General features: G+C 47.7%; 1 protein-coding gene and 1 long non-coding RNA gene across 9 annotated transcripts; one reads left to right on the top strand and one right to left on the bottom strand.

Annotated features, from left to right (window-relative positions):
- Nucleotides 1–675: 675 nt before the first annotated feature.
- MORN3 (MORN repeat containing 3) lies at nt 676–15799 on the bottom strand. Of its 8 annotated transcripts, none has more exons than XM_040250722.1 (7): nt 15663–15794; nt 13245–13400; nt 10647–10804; nt 8902–9061; nt 3519–3703; nt 3153–3236; nt 2361–2619 (listed from the first exon to the last, which is right to left on the bottom strand). In XM_040250722.1, exons 2-6 carry the CDS (start codon nt 13387–13389, stop codon nt 3159–3161), a joined length of 726 nt encoding a protein of 241 aa, XP_040106656.1. In that variant the 5' UTR covers nt 13390–13400; nt 15663–15794; the 3' UTR covers nt 2361–2619; nt 3153–3158. The 8 variants fall into 8 exon arrangements, 7 of the variants coding, with proteins under 7 accessions (XP_040106652.1, XP_040106653.1, XP_040106654.1 ...); XM_040250723.1 differs by having other exon boundaries at nt 13245–13374; nt 15663–15781; XM_040250718.1 differs by lacking the exon at nt 3519–3703 and having other exon boundaries at nt 676–2619; nt 13245–13419; nt 15663–15799.
- LOC120871103 lies at nt 1491–12747 on the top strand. Its single transcript, XR_005722950.1, has 3 exons — nt 1491–1572; nt 11697–11786; nt 12545–12747. It is a non-coding gene; the product is annotated as an uncharacterized LOC120871103 (long non-coding RNA).
- Nucleotides 15800–17915: the final 2116 nt, after the last annotated feature.

Genomic DNA, 17915 nt, shown 5'->3' with positions numbered 1-17915 from the left:
GAGGAGCCCGGCCGGCTACAATCCATGGGGTCGCAAAGAGTTGGACACAACTGCAGCAGCTTAGCACACATGCACATATGTGGGCTTCCTTAAGCTCTTGTCCTTCTGTATAAACTTGGACGTGGCCAACAGCAGCTTGGTGGGCTGAGTTGGGAAGGGAGCCCTTCTTTTTCCTATTGCAGCTTCTAGCCTCCATCCTGTATCACATGTACCAAGACCCACCCCCTCTTCTGTCCCCAGATGGCCCTCTGACTGGGACTAAGTAGGGTGGAGCAGGTACCCCTGTGTGAAAAATCACTGGCTCCCCAGAGAAGACCTGGGCATCTTCTTCCATCCTTCTCTGAGATTCCCACCTCTCTGCTTCTGCAGAGACCTGTGGTCTGGGTGGAGTTTTTCCTGAGTGTTTGGTTTTCTTTTCTTAACTTGGCTGAACTCAGGAATCATCAGATTGGCTTGTAAAAGGATTTCCAATCTATTGGAATCTGCCCTACTGTGGATTCCAATTTAAGTTGGTCTGGGTATGTCTCTGGAATCTTTTTGCCTTGAAAATGCCAAGTCCTAACCACTGGACCTGCAGGGAATTCCCTGGAATCTCTCTGTAACCAGCACTCCAGGTACTCAAACACAGGCAACTTGTGAGGGACAGAGAATCCTCTGTCCATAGGATTCTCCATGGGCAATTAAAAGAACAGTCTTTAATTTCAGTTGGATGTTTGGAATAGATAATATGTTCATAGGTTCAAATGCAGCAGTGAAAAATTGCTGTTGCTCCCGTTTCCAGGTTCCCAGTTCTCCACAAAGATAATCACAGTTGCCAGTATATTTTGATCCCATCTAGAGATTTTATACATAAACAAGAACACACCCTACTTCTTAAAAAAAAAAAAAAAGTCTATACACATTGCTACTGTTCTCCCCGCCACCTGTTCTCAACTGTCTGAGCAGACAGGCCTAAGTTTAAGCACAGGCACTTTCTAATTTGGTGACTTATGAGCCTCCCTGAACGTCAGTTTCTTCTAAAATGACATGAATAATAGCAGGACATCTCATAGGTCATTGAGGGATCATGAGAGAGCACTCATGTAAAGCTGTCAGCACTGGGCCTGGCAGTGAGTGGCTCTATATCTGGTTAATGGTATGTCCAGAGGCAACCAGGCTCAGCTTCCTGGCCTCAGAGGTACCGACTGAGAACCCTGCTGTGGATCAGACCACCTGCTTAGGGTTTCGATGGCAGAGAGAATCTCAATAATATCAGTGAACACTTTTCTGAGCCCTTTACTATGTGGTGGGCATTTGCCAAGGGCTTTATGAACACATATTTCAGGGTTCTTTCATGGTTTTATACCAGTGAGGTTGGGTTGAATTCTGTGGAGTGTTTACATTATAACATGTTCAGCAGGTTCCCAACCTCTACCCACTGGGTACCAGTAGGACTCTTCCCTGCCAGTTGTGAAAACCGAAAGTGTCTCTAGACTTGGCCAGATGTCCCAGGGAAGGAAGGGGAACAGAATCACCCTCAGATTAGAACCACACCTTATTCCATTCTTCCAGTACCACAGTAAACTCTGGGTGGTAAGTACTATTATTGTCCCAGACTATGAGAGGAAACCTGGAGAACAGGGTGGGTGACGTACACAAGAACACACAGCTAAGAAATCAGTGCTGGGATTCACATTCTGCAGCAGTCTGACTGCACAACTCCTATTCATAAACGTTACGTAAGAGTTGCTCTTATCTTGCAGGAATGTCCAAAATTTTGCAAAGCCTTTCGTGGATATCTGCTTACAACTCACCTCAATAACCTCATGTTATCTGTTGTTTTTATATCTGCCAGCAGATCCTCACAACACCCCCCCACCCCCATGAGATCTCTGAGGTTCCCATTTTACAGACAGGGCAACTGAGGTCGCATGCTTAGATTCACAAAGCCAGTAAGTCAGAGGTTCTGTGCCCCAGCTGCACACTAGAGTCAAGCTGGGGAACTTCTGGAAGGCCCAGGCCTCATCCTAAACAAATGAGGCTCTCTGGGTGTGGAATCTGGGCATTCTTAGCTTTTACATCTCCCACAGGATTCCAAGGTTGGGAGCTCCTATGTTAGGGTGAGAAGCCAGGTCACGTTTCAATGCCGAATCTAAGTGATGAGTGGAGCCTGATGCAGGCTCTGTCTCATTTCTGGAATGAGACAGAGATCAGTTATATCATCAGAGATCAGAGACCTGGAAGCACCACCCTACTTTGCCCCAAGGGAAATCCATGTGGCCCATGGGGACATTTCACTTCTCCACGTGAAATCCCTCCCAAGGGACCCTGCACACACATCACCGCCCCTCCCACCGCCACCCACTCTAGGCACCCGGCTCTTGCCACCAGGGTCCTCCTTTATTCTGGTGCACTCAGAGATGAGGTCCAAGGAAAAAGGCAGTAACGAGAGAGAAGGGCCAGCAGGGGAGAGAAGCCCCGGCCTCCTCCTGGGAAGGAATGAGCCAGTGCTGGGAGGAGTAAGGTGTCTTCTGAGGGTGCCAAGGGTGTGTCCCCACTTGCTCCTCCAACAGGAGCCGCACCGGTCCGAGCAGTTGGGTGACTCCAGTTTGAATTCCTCCTGAAGTGCTGGTGTTCCCTCTGCAAGGGTGAGGAGGGGTGGGAGCTGGCGTTTCAAAGATGCCGTACCAGTGCTCTCTCTTCAACCCCACTTATACCCCCACCAGGAGGGCCTGCACAGAACAAGGCCCCACAGGACAGATGGTCAAGTAGAGGGCCGGGGCAAACATCGGTACTCAAGAGCACTCGGGTGAGCAGACCACCTGAGTCCAATCCCATAAGCCCATAGTGGGAGGGTCTGGGCAGGATGTCTATAGGGAAAAGAGGGTGTGTGTTTGCTTGTTTGTTTGGCCACACCAGATAGCATGAGGGATCTTAGCTCCCCAACCAAGGATTGAACCTGTGCCCCCTGCATTGGGAGCACAGATTCTTATTTATGCACAGAACCGCCACAGAGGTCCCAGGGAAGAGAGATTCCAAGAAGAAGCAAAAATGACCAGCAGGACTTTGGAGGCAAATCCTGTATGGTCCTGCCTCTGATCCCTCCTGGTCAGAGGAGAGCCCAGGAGCTGCCCAGACCACATCAGAGGGTGACTGACATGCCCGCCTCTCACCTGGCATCAATCTCCTTCTTCTTTTGTCTTCTTGAACATGGCCAAGGCTTCCTCCAACACACCGTCGGGATCTAGAATTTTGACCTGGACGGAAGTAGCAGGGTTTGGTCTGAGGAGTGTGGAGAAGACCCAGGCTGTCAGCTTTTGGGACACTGCCTGCCCTGTGGGGCTGCTGCCAGCCTTGGGGATGCTGGCTGCTTTGTGGGGGTACTGCCAGTCTCCCTGGGGATGCCCTGACTGAAAACAAAACCTTGTCCATTTCCTGACTGGGCTGGGCTCAGTTAGGTTGGGTGTGGCTGGTGGGGGGCTGCTGTTTCCTGTCTGTAGGTTGGGTGTGGTCCCAGGATCCTTGAGAGAGCTGCCCACCTCAGGAATGGGGAACTGGGTAGGCTGGGGGGCCTCATCGCGGCCGAAGTCAATCATTGTGCCACACTTGGCCACGTCGTCCACCCAGAACCCTTCAAATAGCTGACCATGGTCCAGGTGGAAGAAACGCCCTGATCCATTCTTCACACCTCTCTGCCAATTGCCTTCATAGCGGTTCCCATTCTCTGGGGGAAAAGATAGGGGGTCATGGGTGCTGGCCCAACACATTCCCCCCACCCCGGGCTGGACCTTCTGCCACTCCCAGGCTAGACATCACGCCCACCAGAAAGCCATAGAGCCCCGGGGTGTCAGTGGTTTCAGACCTGGCTCACATATCACCTCACCTCGACTACCTACTTGAACTTAGATAAGCGACATCGTTTCCTGCCTATAAAAAATATAGCTAATGATACTAACAGGCAGTGCATTTCCAGCACTTACTCTGTGCCGGATTCCATGCTGCTTCTGACCTCACTTCTCACAAAAACAGTTCTGTGAAGGATAAAGGATTCCATTTTATACATGAAACTTGAAAAGCTCCAGAAATTTGATTGATTTGCTCAAGGTCACAGAACTAGGAAGGGTTTCAAACCAAATCCTGTTCATCCCAGGAGCCCCTGCTCTTAACTGGGAATCAATTCCACTTCCAATTGGATGGTGGTGATGCTGTAAAAATAATAATGATAAATCTAACATCTCAGCTCAGACACTTATGAGCTGTGTGACCCTAAGCAAGTCATGCAGCCATTTTGTCTCATTTCCTCATTTGTAAAATGAGGATCAGACTAGCACCTCCATCATTAAATTATTGTAAAGATTAAATGAATCTGTACACAAAAAGGACTTAGATAAGTACTGGATAAACTCCAGATCAGAGATCAACAAACCTTTTCTGCAAAGTAGCAGATAGGATTTTCAGCACTGCGGGTCTCTGCCACAGATGGTCACCTCTGCCATTGGACAATACATAAGTGAACAAGCACATTTGTGTGCCAACAAAACTTTATTTACAAAAACATGTTCGGGGCTGGATTTGGCCCATAGTTTGCTGAGCTCTACTATACAAGTATGTACTGATACTGAGCGCCTACTATTTATTCTATGTCATGCTAAGCATTTTACAAATATAAACCTCACTTAATCTTCACAATAACTTTAGGTAAGCTTTATTTTTCCCTTACTTTACAATTGAGAAAACCGAAGCATAGAGAGTTGAAAGAGGTTAATTGCCCAAGGTCCCACAACTAGTAAGAGCTGGTTCCAGACTCGAGCCTTAGAAAGCCTGCACTTAGAATTCCTTCACTGTGGGGGCCACAGCAGGCGCTCACTAAATGCAGGCTATTAGTAGGAGGTACGCACTAAAATCAGGAGTGGAAGCAGGGTGCAGGGAGGATTGAGAATGACAGAGTGGCTGCCTTAACCCTCCCCAGTTTTCAGGAGCCTAGGTTCTGGTTTGTGTGCTCACCAAGGGTATCTATTACACAGCAGGCACTGGGGAAACAGTGGGGAAGAAAACAGACACAGCCCCAGTCCTTCTGCAGGGCACAGTCTGGAGGGACAATGATGCTAAATTTATGGATTCTAGGTGAGTGATCACACCATCGTGGTTATCTGGGTCATTAAGCTCTTTTCTGTATAGTTCTTCTGTGTATTCTTACCACCTCTTCTTAATCTCTTCTGCTTCTGTTAGGTCCATACCATTTCTGTCCTTTATTGAGCCCATCTTTGCATGAAATGTTCCCTTGGTATTTCTAATTTTCTTGAAGAGATCTCTAGTCTTTCCCATTCTATTGTTTTCCTCTATTTCTTTGCACTGTTCACTTAGGAAGGCTTTCTTATCTCTCCTTGCTATCCTTTGAAACTCTGCATTCAGATGAGTATATCTTTCCTTTTCTCCTTTGCCTTTCACTTCTCTTCTTTTCTCAGCTATTTGTAAGGCCTCATCAGACAACCATTTTGCCTTTTTGCATTTCTTTTTCTTGGGGATGGTTTTGATCACCACCTCCTGTACAATGTTACCAACCACCGTCCATAGTTGTTCAGGCACTCTGTCTTTCAAATCTAATTCCTTGAAACTATTTGTCACTTTCACTGTATAATCGTAAGAGATTTGATTTAGGTCATACCTGAATGGCCTAGTGGTTTTCCCTACTTTCTTCAATTTAAGTCTGAATTTTGCATTAAGGAGTTCATGATCTGAACCACAGTCAGCTCCCAGTACAGAATTGTAGTGTGGATATAATGAGCTGTAAAGAGCAATATTGCATAGGAACCTGGAATGTCAGGTCCACGAATCAAGGCAAATTGGAAGTGGTCAAACAGGAGATGGCAAGAGTGAAGGTCAACATTCTAGGAATCAGCGAACTAAAATGGACTGGAATGGGTGAATTTAACTCAGATTATATCTACTACTATGGGCAGGAATCCCTTAGAAGAAATGGAGTAGCCATCATGGTCAACAAAAGAGTCCGAAATGCAGTACTTGGATGCAGTCTCAAAAACGACAGAATGATCTCTGTTCGTTTCCAAGGCAAACCATTCAATATCACAGTAATCCAAGTCTATGCCCCAACCAGTAACGCTGAAGAAGCTGAAGTTGAATAGTTCTATGAAGACCTACAAGACCTTTTAGAACTAACACCCAAAAAAGATGTCTTTTTCATCATAGGGGACTGGAATGCAAAAGTGGGAAGTCAAGAAACACCTGGAGTAACAGGCAAATTTGGCCTTGGAATACGGAATGAAGCAGGGCAAAGACTAATAGAGTTTTGCCAAGAAAATGCACTGGTCATAGCAAACACCCTCTTCCAACAACACAAGAGAAGGCTCTACACATGGACATCACCAGATGGTCAACACCGAAATCAGACTGATTATATTCTTTGCAGCCAAAGATGGAGAAGCTCTATACAGTCAACAAAAACAAGACCAGGAGCTGACTGTGGCTCAGATCATGAACTCCTTATTGCCAAATTCAGACTTAAATTTAAGAAAGTAGGGAAAACCGCTAGACCATTCAGGTATGACCTAAATCAAATCCCTTATGATTATACAATGGAAGTGAGAAATAGATTTAAGGGACTAGATTTGATAGATAGAGTGCCTGATGAACTATGGAGGAGGTTCGTGACATTGTACAGGAGACAGGGATCAAGACCATCCCCATGGAAAAGAAAGGCAAAAAAGCAAAATGGCTGTCTGGGGAGGCCTTACAAATAGCTGTGAAAAGAAGAGAAGCGAAAAGCAAAGGAGAAAGGAAAGATATAAGCATCTGAATGCAGAGTTCCGAAGAATAGCAAGGAGAGAGAAGAAAGCCTTTCTTGGAGATCAATGCAAAAAAATAGAGGAAAACAACAGAATGGGAAGGACTAGAGATCTCTTCAAGAAAATTAGAGATACCAAGGGAACATTTCACACAAAGATGGGCTCAATAAAGGACAGAAATTGTATGTACCTAACAGAAGCAGAAGATATTAAGAAGAGGTGGCAAGAATACACAGAAGAACTGTACAAAAAAGATCTTTAAGACCAAGATAATCACGATGGTGTGATCACTCACCTAGAGCCAGATATCCTGGAATGTGAAGTCAAGTGGGCCTTAGAAAGCATCACTACAAACAAAGCTAGTGGAGGTGATGGAATTCCAGTTAAGCTATTTTAAATCCTGAAAGATGATGCTGTGAAAGTGCTGCAGTCAATATGCCAGCAAGTTTGAAAAACTCACCAGTGGCCATAGGACTGGAAAAGGTCAGTTTTCATTCCAATCCCAAAGAAAGGCGATGCCAAAGAATGTTCAAACTACCATACAATTGCACTCATCTCACACGCTAGTAAAGTAATACTAAAAATTCTCCAAGCCAGGCTTCAGCAATAAGTGAACTGTGAACTTCCAGATGTTCAAGCTGGATTTAGAAAAGGCAGAGGAACCAGAGATCAAATTGCCAACATCCACTGGATCATGGAAAAAGCAAGAGAGTTCCAGAAAAACATCTATTTCTGCTTTATTGACTCTGCCAAAGCCTTTGACTGTGTGGATCACAATAAACTGTAGAAAATTCTGAAAGAGATGGGAATACCAGAGCACCAGACCTGCCTCTTGAGAAACCTATATGCAGGTCAGGAAGCAACAGTTAGAACTGGACATGGAACAACAGACTGGTTCCAAATAGGAAAAGGAGTACGTCAAGGCTGTATATTGTCACCCTGCTTATTTAACTTACATGCAGAGTACATCATGAGAAACGCTGGGCTGGAAGAAACACAAGCTGGAATCAAGATTGCCGGGAGAAATATCAATCACCTCAGATATGCAGATGACACCACCCTTATGGCAGAAAGTGAAGAGGAACTAAAAAGCTTCTTGATGAAAGTAAAAGAGGAGAGTGAAAACGTTGGCTTAAAGCTCAACATTCAGAAAATGAAGATCATGGCATCTGGTCCCATCACTTCATGGCAGATAGATGGGGAAACAGTGGAAACAGTGTCAGACTTTATTTTGGGGGGCTCCAAAATCACTGCAGATGGTGACTGCAGCCATGAAATTAAAAGACGCTTACTCCTTGGAAGAAAAATTATGACCAACCTAGATAGCATATTGAAAAGCAGAGACATTACTTTGCCAACAAAGGTCCGTCTAGTCAAGGCTATGGTTTTTCCAGTGGTCATGTATGGATGTGAGAGTTGGACTGTGAAGAAAGCTAAGCGCCGAAGAATTGATGCATTTGAAATGTGGTGTTGGAAAAGACTCTTGAGAGTCCCTTGGACTGCAAGGAGATCCAACCAGACCATTCTGAAGGAGATCAACCCTGGGATTTCTTTGGAAGGAATGATGCTGAAGCTGAAACTCCAGTACTTTGGCCACCTCATGCGAAGAGTTGACTCATTGGAAAAGACTGATGCTGGGAGGGCTTGGGGGCAAGAGGAGAAGGGGACGACAGAGGATGAGATGGCTGGATTGCATCACTGCCTCAATGAACGTGAGTCTGAGTGAACTCCGGGAGCTGGTGATGGACAGGGAGGCCTGGCATGCTGCGCGATTCACGGGGTCACAAAGAGTCGGACATGACTGAGCGACTGAACTAACTATAATGAGCTCAGGGCTGCCTAAGTGTGGGCTATGATTACTATGGACCAAAAGACAAAGTCTTAATTGTTTATATTTATTGCTAGGCACACTTTTTAGAGTATAAACTCCCCGAGGGCAGGGACCAGGTCTTGTCTCCTGTCATTCACCTTAACCCCCCATCCCGAGCAGGGCTATGCGGGGGCGTGGCCCGATGGGCGTGGCCAGGGCTCAGCCTTGCAGGGCCCGGAGGACTGTGCCTTGAGGGGGTGGCCGAGTGGGCGTGGCCAGCAGGCCTTTGGGACGGGGCTGGACACTCACTCAGGCGCAACATGCCCTCCCCTTCTGGCTTGTCGTTATGCCACTGGCCCTCGTAGATGTCTCCGTTGCTGTAGTACATGCGGCCCCACCCGCTGCGCTGATTGCCACACCAGTCACCCTCATAATACTCCTTGGGTCCGAAAAACTGGATCCCATAGCCCTGAAAGCACGAAGGTGACCTTGTTCACGGGGCCCCACAGCATTGGGAACTCCCAGCATCCTCCCTGGTACCCAAAACACCTGGGCTTCTTCCCTCCTTCCTCCCCAAGCCCTACATCCAAGCTGACGGTCCTGTTTTGTAAAATCACCCAGGTCTTCCATTTCCTGCTACCCTTGTGCTTCCGCCTTCCTTCAGCCCACCATCATTTCGCCCCTTCTCACTGATCTTCCTCCTCCACTCTCCCGTTCTCCCCCTCATCCCATGCATCTGCCATATGACTGCTGGGAGGATCTTTTACATGGCCTGTCTGATCACGTTTGTTCTGTCTTCCCAGCTATGATTTGACCCTATTAAAAGTTGCAGATGCCTGGCAATGAGATCAAAGCTATGGACTTTCTCCCCAGAAAAATGAACATGAGCACTTATCATGTGACCGCAGAGAATCACCATGGGGTCCCCACAGATCACACCTGATAGGGCTAGCTTATGCAGCCCAAGTCTACTCCTCAAAAATCCTGATCCCCCACAGAACCTTCAAGGCCCCCTCCTAGCCGTCTTCTCTCTGCCACCTCTGCAGGTAGACACACCTTGCTGTTTAATATTTCCTTCTTTTAACAACTTCTGCAGCCTTTTATACTTCCCCTTCTCCTTTTTTACTCCCTAACACCTTGCATCTTATGGTGTCACCTTCTACAGGAAGCCTGCCCTGAATTCTCAGTGAACTTCGATTGGACTTTCTGTGAAAACCTCAATCCCAGCACTGTATTATACAATATAAATGATTTATTTGGGGATCTTTGTCCCCCACTGGCCAAGAAGCATTTTGAGAGCAGAAGTCATGAAATCCTGGGGTCTACAACTTGCCAGCAGGGTGACCTCAGGTGAGGCACTTCACCTACAGCACCTTTCTGAGCATGCTTCCTCATCAGTGAGAGGAAAATAGTGATGATGATGATGACGTTGATGTGGAGTTCGACAATATATCGTATTCCAGGGTCATAACAGCAGTTGTTCAATAGCAGTACTGTATGATTGTCTATCTCCACGACCTGTGGTGAGGAGTGAGGTGTTTATGGGTTGGGGGCATGCCTCTGGCTGCCTTCTAGCCCTCAGGACCTTCTTCTCTTGACAAAGGGTGTAGCATCTGCTTTCTGCTTGCTCTCACTTTTCCACCCCCCACCCCCACCTCTTATCCAGTCCCAACAGAAGGGGTATTCTCAGAAAGGGATGCCAGGGGAAAAGAAAGCCAGGAAATGAGTTGGGGAGGTGGGGGAGGAGACTTTGCCCCTCACAGGCTGGCTGGCTTCTTGTAGCCACAGGATTTCATGAGCTCCTCCCTGGGCCCTCTCCTGTTTCCTGTTTCTGGGTTTTGTTCTAAGAAGTCTTGATGGTTCCCCCACCCCTTCCTTCTCCCACCCACGCAGAACCCTGTTCTCTTCCCCCAGATCCCCCTCCCTTTTTTCCCAGGCCTCTCTGACTGCTCCCCCTACACACACAAACACACACACACACACACACACACACACACACGCAAAGGCTTCTCTCAGCCTGGCCCACACCCCAGAGCATGATGGGAACCACTCACACATTTCTTATCGCCTTTCCACCAGCCTGAGTAGACTCTCTTGTACTTTCCGGTCTCTTGATCAGGAAGGCTGAGGGTGCCATAGCCATCTCGCTTCCCAGACTTCCAGTCCCCCTCATAGATGGCTCCGTTCTTCTTCCAGACCTGTGTTCCTTTCCCTGGTGACACAAAGGTGGGCCAGCACTGCAAATATGGCCTTCATGGGGCCGGTGCGGGGAGACAGCTGCTCTGTCTGCCTGGGCCTCGGGCACCTGGACTGGACAGTTCTCAAGACCTGAGAGGCGTATCTACCTCATACGTAGACCACCCTCTCCCTAGCACCCAGAGAAACTCCAAGAGAGGTCTATTTCTCCAGTGCTTTGCCCTGACACCAAACCCATAGAGCAAACCCCAAACAGAAATTTTCCCCTTTGGTGTTTCAGCTTCATCTTTTAATAATACTGAGTGTATACACCAGATGGTCAGGATTTCTGGAGAATGTTCTGCACATTTCTTCAATTCTCCTGATTATACATGGAGACCCACCTCCTACTATTATACTCCAACCCCTTCTGTGTCCTCCACTCCCATTTTCCATTCTGCCCTCCAATTCCTGGTGGCCCTGTTGTTCCTGGAACCCACCAGCTATGCTTCCGCTTCAAGGCTTTTGTACCTGCTTCTCCTCTGGCCTGGAAAACTCTTCCCCAAATATTCACTCACTCCCTACCTCCTGCAAGTCTTTACTCATTGACCATCTCACTTAAAATTATTTAATATAAGCTTCTGGACTTCCCTGCTGGTCCAATGGCTAAGACTCTTTGCTCCCAATGCTGGGGACCCAGGTTCCATCCCTGATCAGGGACCTAGATCCCGCATATGCTGTAACAATGATTGAAGATCCTGCATGCTGCAACTAAGACCTAGCTCAGCCAAATAAATAAATATTGAAAAAATATAAGCTTCTTTTAACCCCTTACCCTGTTCTATTTCTTTCCACATCACTTGTCAACTCCTAACATAACAGATAATTCACTTATTTATCATGTATTGTCTACTGTCTGTGTCTTCCAGGAGAATGCAAACTTCACAAGGGCATAGACTGGTCTGTTCTGTTCACCGCTCTATTTCCAGCACAGAAGAACAGTACCTGGCATGTTGGAGGTGACCAATATTTGTTAAACAAAGGGATGAATACAATATGTGGGAAGTACCTATGCGTGCCAACTTGTGTCTCAGTCCTTGGTAGCTCAGGAACAAACCCAGCTTTTTGATCTAGTGCAAGTAATTTAACTCTCTGGGCCTCAGGTTCCTCATCTGTAAAATGGGGGCAAGAAGATCTCATGGGGTTGTTCTGGACACTAAATTCATTAATATATGTATAATACTTAGGACAATGCCTGAAAATAGAAAAGATGCTATCATTGATGTCTGCCCTTGAGGCAGGGTCCAGTCACACTGTAGGGGATGAATAGTTGTTTATACCAGTCTGCAAGGTCATATCACAGGTAGGGCAGCCAAGTTCAGACAATGGAAAATGACTTACCCAAAGTCACATAGCCTCTCAGTAATAGAGCCAGGCTCAGAACTTCAGGGTCCTGACTCTTAGTCCAGGGCTCTGTCCACACCACAGGCTGCCCACAAAGATTGAAACACACAGGCAGTCATCCTTGATCACACAAAGAGCTCCAGGCAGCTGCGTAAAACTTGGCCTTTAAGTCAGTGCTGAGGGTGGGTGTTGTGTTATGTGCGGGGTGGGTTCAACTTTTGGGGGCTTCTTGGACAAGGAAAATCTGAATAATGTCCTGTGCTGTGCTCAGCCCTCAGAGAACATTCAAGAAGTTCCCCTTTTGCACAGAGCCTTGACTACATATTCGATAGATGGTATCTCTTAACAGATATGTATTATTCCCATTTTACAGATGGGGAGACTGAGGCTCAGAGTGGTGTAGTAGATTTCTCAAAGTCACAGTTGATGGAGCTGAGATTGACCCAAGTTTATGAACTCAAGCACTTAACGCAGGAAGGCAGGAGAGAAGAGTGGCCAAGAGCCAAGAATCTGGAATTGCAAGACTAGACAGAGAAGCCATAACACCTTTTTTGAATAAAAACTTTGTTTTTCTTTCTTCAGGGCTCAGTTTGTGTCACAAGGAGTCCATACTCCACCCTGGGAGCCCCAGCCATTGCGGGGTGGAGATGTGGTGGGAGATGTCCTATTTCGCCCCCTGCTGGTTTGAAGGACTGAGCTTAAAGACCAGAATCCCAGTTGCAAGGTGGTTTCTGGAGGCCATCTTTTCCTCCTGCTAGCCAGCTCCATCCTTAGTGCAGGTCTCAGAGGGTAGAGAATGAGCTGCTGTCCTGGGAGTCCCAGCTGAGTCTGTGGCTGGTGTCTAAAGACAGCTTCGTTCCCTGCTGGCCCCTCTGCTCACCTGAAGCCAGGGTTGAGTTGGATTTCAGAGCCCCAGCATGAGGATGCCCCTGGCTGGTCCTAGTCAGCATTCACCCCTCGGCGCTATATCTTATATCCCCAGTGAGCTCTGCAAGCTGCTTCCTTGGCCCCAGTGGTCCACCATGGCCCAGACCCCACACTCACCCCTGAGCCCCCAAGGGCCCCCCACTTACCGTGTTTCATGTTGTCCTTCCACTCGCCCACGTAGTGATCGCCATTGACAGCGAACACCTGGTGCCTCAGTCCGTTCTTCTGGGCCTTCTGGTCCCACTCCTTCCACAGGGGCTCTGACTTTTGCGGGCACTTGAAAATAGGCATGTTGGCTGCTTCTGTGGAGCCCAGAGGGTGCTAGTAAAGGGTTAGGGACATCAGAGGTTCAGTTTGCTCCAAGGAATGCTGGGACCCTGGGACTTCCTGGAAAGACACTTGTCTGAGGTCAGGTGGGGTGAGTCATGTGTGTTCTGAGTGCCCAGGGCAGATGAGCAGCCCTTGTGGGGGATTCTTTTGTGCTGGACTGATGTTCGGATGTCTCCTCCCTTGCCTCCCAGGGGCCCCCTGGGGCAGGGAACCTGATGGCACAATTGCTTGGGATGGAACCCAGGGAAACCAGTAGATCAGAGGGGTTTGTGATGACATCAGGAAGAAGCTGCCCTGGGGAGAGGGTGAAAGTCACATTAATAACCAGTATGACCAATCAGGGGCTTCCCTGGTGGCTCAGATGGTAAAGAATGTGCCTGCAATGTGGGAGACCTAAGTTCCATCCCTGGGTTGGGAATGGCAACACACCCCAGTGTTCTTGCCTGCTGAATTCCATGGACAGAGGAGCCTGATGAGCTACAGTCCATGGGGTTGCAAAGGACATAACTGAACAACTAACACTCATTCACTCACTCATGACCAATCAGAGTGGATGCTGGAGTGGTGAGCACTGGGACACACTACAAGGGAGTTGGGACCTAGCCAGGCCACCCTTGTCTGGGTGGGCAGACAGCCTGTGGCACAGCCCCCAGGAACATCCCATTACCACCACTGGTTCAGTATCCAGCACTTTAGGCCCTAGGTCCTGCCTCTGGTGGAAAAGCCCAGGGGCTGGCTTTGCAGGGGTTTGTGAGCTGTCAGGAGAGCCCATCAACTAAAGATACTGTCTCTAGGATGACCACCTGTCCCAGTTTCCCTGGGATTGAGGGCTTTCCTAGGACATTGAACTTTCAGAGCTGGAACTGGGACAGCCCCAGACACACCAGGACGATTGATCATCCTGCTACCTCTGACTTCTGCCCTCTGCTTGGGTACACTTCCTGTCTGCCTGGTTAGGTTTTTTCCATCAGACCAGGGCTCTCCTACCCTGCCTGCCCAGTGCAGAAAACTATTTAACCATCAGCAGGCAGAGTTATTGACCAATGAGTATGACCTCAGTGAGCAGGTTTCCGGAGGTCATGGTGTTCCAGGCATCCACCCATTCAGGGCCAGCATCACAGATGTCCAACCTGAATAGCTGCACAGGACCTGGTCCTTAGAAAGGTATGTGCTTGGTCTTGGCTCTGCTGTCACTTGTTTAAAATTCCTAAAAGTTCCTGAGCCAGGACCTCATTTTCACTCTGTACTGGGCCCTGTCCATCAAGGAGTTCCCTGTAGGGACACAGCAGGGACCTTCAGAAGTCTGACTAAGCTGGCCAACTGTACTGGCTAGTAAGTATTTTGACAATCATGCCCAGGAATTGGGAAAGGCACTCAAAGCAAGGAAGACAGCCAGGGCATGAACTGGACAGAGGGAAACAGTCTCAGGTCCTAAATTTAATGTTTTTCTTTTTTTCCCTCCCATTTGCGTGTACCATGAGTACTGTGATTAATCTTTTTTTTTTTTAATATATATTTGGCCATGTGGGATCTTAATTCCCTGACCAGGTATCAAACCCACTCTCTTTGCATTAGAAGCTTGAAGTCTTAACCACTGGACCATCAGGGTGGTCCATGATTAGTCTTTATATTGAAATTAATTCACTTTAAAATTCAATACATTTATCCAAGAAAGAGATTTTATGATCATTTCTTAAGCCTTAGCTAGACTGGGGCTTACAGTTGAGATTGGCAAATGTTAAGAAAGGTGTTAATGCCACATTAGCCTCAAGCTGACACTTTCTCCTTGGCTTACTCAGAATTGTAAGAGAATCCAAAATTTAACAACTTTCTTATATCATTGGATGATTATCCTTCATCAGTGTAACATATCCTCCGTCCTAACTTTCAAGAACTTAGATTCTACGCTAGAGGAGGCTGTGGTCTTAATACATAGAGTTTCTGATAGGAAAAGAAAGCTTTGGGGAATTCTCTGGTAGTCTAATGGTTAGAACTAGGCGCTTTCACTGCCGGGGCACGGGTGGGCTCCCTGGTCAGATTCCGCAAGCCGTGCAGCGTGGCCAGGATAAAAATTAAAAAAGGAAAAAAGTTTTACAGCGCGGTATGCGGACTCTGCTCGGGTTGTTTTGATACTGAATAACAATAATTACCACCAGGGAAGGTGGAACGAGAGGGGCTCAGACGGCTGAAAGTTAGGCGCTCGCCCCCTCCCCGTCACACCTGCGACCGCTCACCTGCGCTCTCCTGGGGGGCGGAGTCTGGATCTGTAGTCCCAGGCAAACAGCTATGGGGGTCGCCGCCCGCAGTCTCCAGCTTCTATCACTGCCTGTGGCTCATGCTCTGGCGTCCAGAGCCCGGCCGGGGTCGCTATGGCAACGCGGGGCCTCTGCAAGGCCAACAGGCAGGGCCCTCCCCTTCCTGCGGAGACTGTGAACTCGCGGGACCGCGGACGGGGAAGGCTTCAAATCCCCCCGCGACGAGGAAGGACGTCTTTGGGCCCGTGGAGGTCGAGTGCCTGTTCGTGCACCGGCCTGGTGCCAAAGGCAGGTGGGCGAGCCTGGGAGACCTCATATCCTGGAGCTTGGGCACGGTGTGCCCGGGAGGTTCGCCTTTCCTCCTGCCCCGGGTTCCCCTTGGCAAATACCACGCCCGAACCTGGCAGAAAAGGATCACAAGCTTTTTTGCCTAATTGAAAAAACAAAGGGACAGATTTGAAGGACAGATCATTACACCTGCTCTTTGTTTTATGGTGGTCTACTAGACTCCTCTGAGAAGCTGAAGGAAGCTATAAATAGCCCCTTCACCCTGTAAAATGCATCCGGTTTAGGTATACACAAGTCGGTCCAAGTCATTCCTTGCTCATTTCCTTATGGTAGCTCCCCTTGTCACTCAGAGTAAAAGCCATAGCGACTATAGTGGCTTCAACGCCCTATGTCATCTGCCTGCCTCCCTCTCTTCTCTCTGAACTTGTCCCCTACTCTGTGTGCCCAAACCCACTCTGCTGTAACCTCACACTTTCTTTCTTACTGTTCCTGGAAAATGCTAGGCATGTTCTTGTCTCAGGGCCTTTGCTTCCTCTGTCTCCTCTGCCAGGCAGGCCATATCTTCCTCCAGAAAGCAGCCTGGCTCACTCCCTGCCCTCCAGGGTTTTATTCAAACATCATCTCAGCGTGGAGTTTCTGGATCATCCTGTATTTATCTATCTGTATATTGTTGTTGCTGTTCAGTCACCAAGTCGTGTCCGACTCTTACATTTTGGCTGTGCTGGGTCTTCGTTATGGCTCTCAAACTTAGCTGCCTTATGGGCAAGTCGGATCTTAGTTCGTCCAGGAGTCGAACCTGAGTCCCCTTCACTGGAAGGTGGATTCTTAACAACTGGTCCATCAGGGAAGTCCCTGGACCACCCTATTTAAAACTGGAATCTCCATATATACTTTCTGACTTGTTTTCTCTTTCCTATTCTCATCCTGTTTCATGTTCTCGTTAGCGACATGCATGAACACACACACACACACACACATGCAAACACTATTTATTATCTGTTTCTTTGAAGGCAAATTTTCTTTCAATTTTTTAAAAACGTATATATTTATTTATTGGCTGTGCTTGCTCTTTATTGCTGCTCAGGCTTTTCTTTAGTTGCAGCGATCATGGATTACTCTCTAGTTGTGGTGCTCAGGCGTCTTATTGTGGTGACTTCTCTTGTTGCATAGCACGAGATCTAGGGATGTAGACTTCAGTAGCTGCAGCACATGGGCTCAGTAGTTGCAGTTCCTGGGCTCTAGAGCACAAGCTCAATAGTTGTGGCACACAGGCTCAGTTGCTATGTGTCATGTGGGATTTTCCAGGACCAGGCATTGAACCCGTGTCTCCTGCATTGGCAAGTGGATTCTTTACCACTAAGTCACCAGGGAAGCCCTCTTTCAACTTTTAAGTGAAAAATTTCAAAAACACACAAAAACTTAATAGTTAACAGTAATAGTAAAATGAATACCTGTTATAACCTCTGCCTGTACTGGACAGCTATTGTCATGTTGCCGTATTGAAACCGAGTTCCCCTAATAACCCAGTTTCCCAAGTTTGTGATTAATCTTTCTATTGGAAACTTTATTCCTCGTCCTATCCTGGCCCTGTTCCCCTCAGGATTGGGGATCATCAAGAAAAGGGGGAATTGAAACCAAGCAGGAACTTGTGAGGTCTTCCCAGTACAAAAGCCCCTCCAATGCCCCTCTTTACTCATTTGTAGGAAAAAGGCTGTAGTCTCCTGGGCCTTCCCCAGGAAGAACAGGCTTAAGCAGTTAATGATGAGAAAAAAAGAGACACTGGACTCCTAGTTCCTTCTGAAGGGATATAGATAACATCTGACACATATCTTTGAGTTGTTCAGCAGAAATTAAGACCTCCCACCCTCCTCCAGGTGAAGGCTGGTGATGACATGCTGTCCTCTGGCATGTAGAGCCAGACTGGTTGGAACCACCAGAAGGTTG

The sequence above is a fragment of the Oryx dammah genome, unplaced genomic scaffold (genome assembly GCF_014754425.2).
Source record: "Oryx dammah isolate SB20612 unplaced genomic scaffold, SCBI_Odam_1.1 HiC_scaffold_12, whole genome shotgun sequence".
Lineage (NCBI taxonomy): Eukaryota > Metazoa > Chordata > Mammalia > Artiodactyla > Bovidae > Oryx > Oryx dammah.
The sequence above is the reverse complement of the archived record's forward strand: the minus strand, read 5'-3'. Positions and strand labels throughout refer to the sequence as shown.